The 3587-nt window shown below is 32.3% G+C and overlaps 1 protein-coding gene across 1 annotated transcript; it reads left to right on the forward strand.

The window, feature by feature from the left end:
• Nucleotides 1-2091: 2091 nt before the first annotated feature.
• Nucleotides 2092-3207, forward strand: LOC127955887 (G-protein coupled receptor 55-like). The gene has a single exon (XM_052553499.1). The coding sequence runs from the start codon at nt 2182-2184 to the stop codon at nt 3061-3063; it is 882 nt and encodes a 293-aa protein (XP_052409459.1). The 5' UTR covers nt 2092-2181; the 3' UTR covers nt 3064-3207.
• Nucleotides 3208-3587: the final 380 nt, after the last annotated feature.

Raw genomic sequence — 3587 nt, forward strand, 5'->3', positions numbered from 1 at the left:
GTGAACTAACCTTTTAAAGCATTGCATATAACCTCAAAATTCTACACTTCCTGTCCTCATTTATGTATTTAAATATACATGACTGTTTTAAAACCACAGTGTGGTTTTTTTTTACATCAAGCTGCATGTTTCAGCATGCTTATCTGCACGTACACGCTCTACAGTCTGCATACAGTGGTCAAGAAACTATTTATAAATTAAGCTACATTTAAAAATGTGTCAATATCATAGATAAAATGTAAAACCATGTGGCATGTATTCTACACAAAGTATATTTTCCAATATAAATAACTGACAGAAAAGTAGTATGTTCTTTAAATGATAAAACAAAATGTATTTGCACACTTCCTGGTTGGGAAACATTAATTGCTCATGATGAAACACAACCCACCTATAACTTCATCACAGACAGCGCAAACTACCAAAACTACAAGACACTGATCAAATTAATTCTGAGAAAAGAATCTGCATTATTTGTCTGACCAGGGGCGTAGCCATCTTTTCAGAAGTGAGGGGGACAGAAATATATATATATATATATATATATATATATATATATATATATATATATATATATATATATATATATATATATATATATATATATATATATATATATATATATATATATATATATATATATATATATATATATGTGTATATATATTAAACATTATAATAGAACATTTCTGTAATCTATAGCCTACCAGTCAACAGTTTTTGACCAGTAAGATTTTTATGTTTTTAAAGAAGTCTCTTCTGCTCACCAAGCCTGCATCTATTTGATCCAAAGTACAGCAAAAGCAGTAATATTTTGAAATATTTTTACTATTCAAAATAACTATTTTCTATTTGAATATATTTTAAAATGTTATGTATTCCTGTGATCAAAGGTAAATTTTCAGCAGCATTATACTCCAGTCTTTAGTGTCATATCCTTAAGAAATCAAATCATTCTAATGATTTGCTGATTATCAATATTTAAAACAGGAGTAAAAAAATTTTTCCAGCATTCTTTGATGAATAGAAGGATCCAAAGATCAGCATTTATGTGAAATAAAAAGCCTTTGCAACATTATACAGTATATCATTCAATATATATATATATATATATATATATATATATATATATATATATATATATATATATATATAGAATAAAATAAATAAATTATAGAAATTAATATTTTTATTTAGCAAGCTTTAAAATCTCAATAAATTACATTTTGAAATATATTCAAATAGAAAACATATTTCTGTTTACTATTTTGCTGTACTTTGGATCAAATAAAACCAGGCTTGGTGAACAGAAGAGACTTGACTGGTAGTGGATATTAAAAGCAACTTTAATTATTCTCTAATTTCTAGCTTTTAATTGGCTTAGAAATCTATAACTGCTGGACAATAACAATTCATATTTTATACTACAAACGCTTATTTATCACATAATAAGGCAGAATAGTTTCTGTACTGCAATAAATATATGTCAATTAGCACTTTTTTGTTAGTATACTGCATTTATCACCTGCTGGAGATGACTTGAAAAACCATATAGCTATTGTCGCAATCGTATATTAATGTCTTTGTGTTTCCATAAGTTTCAGCTCTTCTGTGAAATCAACTGTTTTCATACAGCGATAGCCGGACTTTGTTGCCTATATTAGGAGTTATATTCTCCTGAGTCCTGATATTACTTTCTGCGCAAGAGCGCGCTCCGACTTCGAGTATGAATGAAACACACACTGCAGGAGAGTTTAGCGCTACGTGAAGTTCATCTCGCCTTCTGGGTCCGAATAAAATATCAGGTCAAGCGCAGACTATCCTGTCTCTTTGAGTTTAAATCTGTATTTATTCACACCAGCTCTTGAAAACCTCTATGCGAACACATTTGACTGAAAAAGAGCGGGGGACGAATTTCCATGGTATTAAAAGTGGGGGGGACACGTCCCCCGCGTAATCTACGCCCCTGCGTCTGACACATTTTGCTATTTAATTATAAAAAAACGAGCCAAAATAACTCTAAAAAGTGAAGTTAGTGTAGAAAAACAGGCTACCCTGCAGCATCTGAGCTCATGCATATACATATTTCACTTGTAATGATAAGAACTTAAACCTCTTCTAGCAGCTTTCTCACTTAAATGACCACTAACCCTTTGTACAATATCATTGGTTCTGTTCTAGATGGAATATAACTGCAGTGCAGAGATGAACGACACAGACAAATCACTCAGTTACTTTGAACGTGTGGCCTACCCACCTGTCTTCAGATTGGGCATTTTCTTCAACGTCACGGCTCTGTGTATCTTCTGCCGCCTCAAGCGCTGGACAGACATGCACATCTACATGTTCAATCTACTGGTGGCCGATTTCCTTGCCATTATTTTTCTACCTTTCAGGATACTGGAAGCCTTTTGCATGATTAAACCCAGTGTATTGTGTACATTCCTGCTGTGCACCCAATACTCCAACATGTACAGCAGCATCTTCACCATTACAGCCATCAGCTTTGACCAATTCATAGCCATCAAGTTTCCGTTTCTGACCAAAGCACTGGCCTCCAGAAGTAAGATGATCGCCATTTCAAAGTGCATCTTCATCTGGATGATAGTAGCGGTCATCTGTGCTAGCAACTATGAAAACCTTCTCCCAGACAAATTACAGACCTGTTATGAACGAAAAATAACAGAAAAGCTTGGTACAAGATTTTTCTATCTTTTAGAGATTTTAGGGTATCTTATTCCAGTGCTCATCGTCATACTTTGCTCCACACAAACCATCTACATCCTGATCAGATCCCTTAAGCGTGTCCAAGGCAGGGATAAAATGGAAAGGACAAACATTGCCGCTATCATCACTGCAAACATGTTCACATTCATAGTTTGCTTCACGCCCGTTCATATTGGTCTTTTGTTGCAATATGTAGCATCAGATGATTCACGTGACTTTGTGCACATGTTTCTTGATGTCTCTGAGTGGATTGCTTCTACCAGATGCTGTCTGGATTCGATTGGCTATTACTTTCTGCTGAAAAGAGTTAATAATAGGGACAATTGTTCATACTGAATGTAAAAAGTTATCTAGAATAAGTTGATCTAGATTAGATTGAGGCAGATCATCGTCATGTCTGAAGAAAACAGTATAACAAAGTGTGGTCTACATCTGACAACATTGGTGTAATCATGGTTACAAGATTTGATGGAAATACCATAATAATTCTATGAAGTACAATTTAAAAACTTTGTTGCATGAATAAGATAATCGCAAAAAGTAGCCTACTATGGCATGGCCCCACAAGGGTACGTGTGTTCTTGCTTTGACTGTTACTTTCAGAAAATATATTTTTGTTTTGGTATTCAATATTTCCCAATAAAATGTCTAAATGATTATCCTCTGCACTTTGCCATTTTTTGTTCTAATGAGGATTTTCCTGATGAAGTAATATGCCTATATGATGGAACTCAATAATATTGTTTAAATAAAATTATTATATTATATTATATTATATTATATTATATTATATTATATTATATTATATTATATTATATTATATTATATTATATTATATTATATTATATTATATTATATTA

This window comes from Carassius gibelio, chromosome A3 (genome assembly GCF_023724105.1).
Source record: "Carassius gibelio isolate Cgi1373 ecotype wild population from Czech Republic chromosome A3, carGib1.2-hapl.c, whole genome shotgun sequence".
NCBI classification, from domain to species: Eukaryota; Metazoa; Chordata; class Actinopteri; order Cypriniformes; family Cyprinidae; genus Carassius; species Carassius gibelio.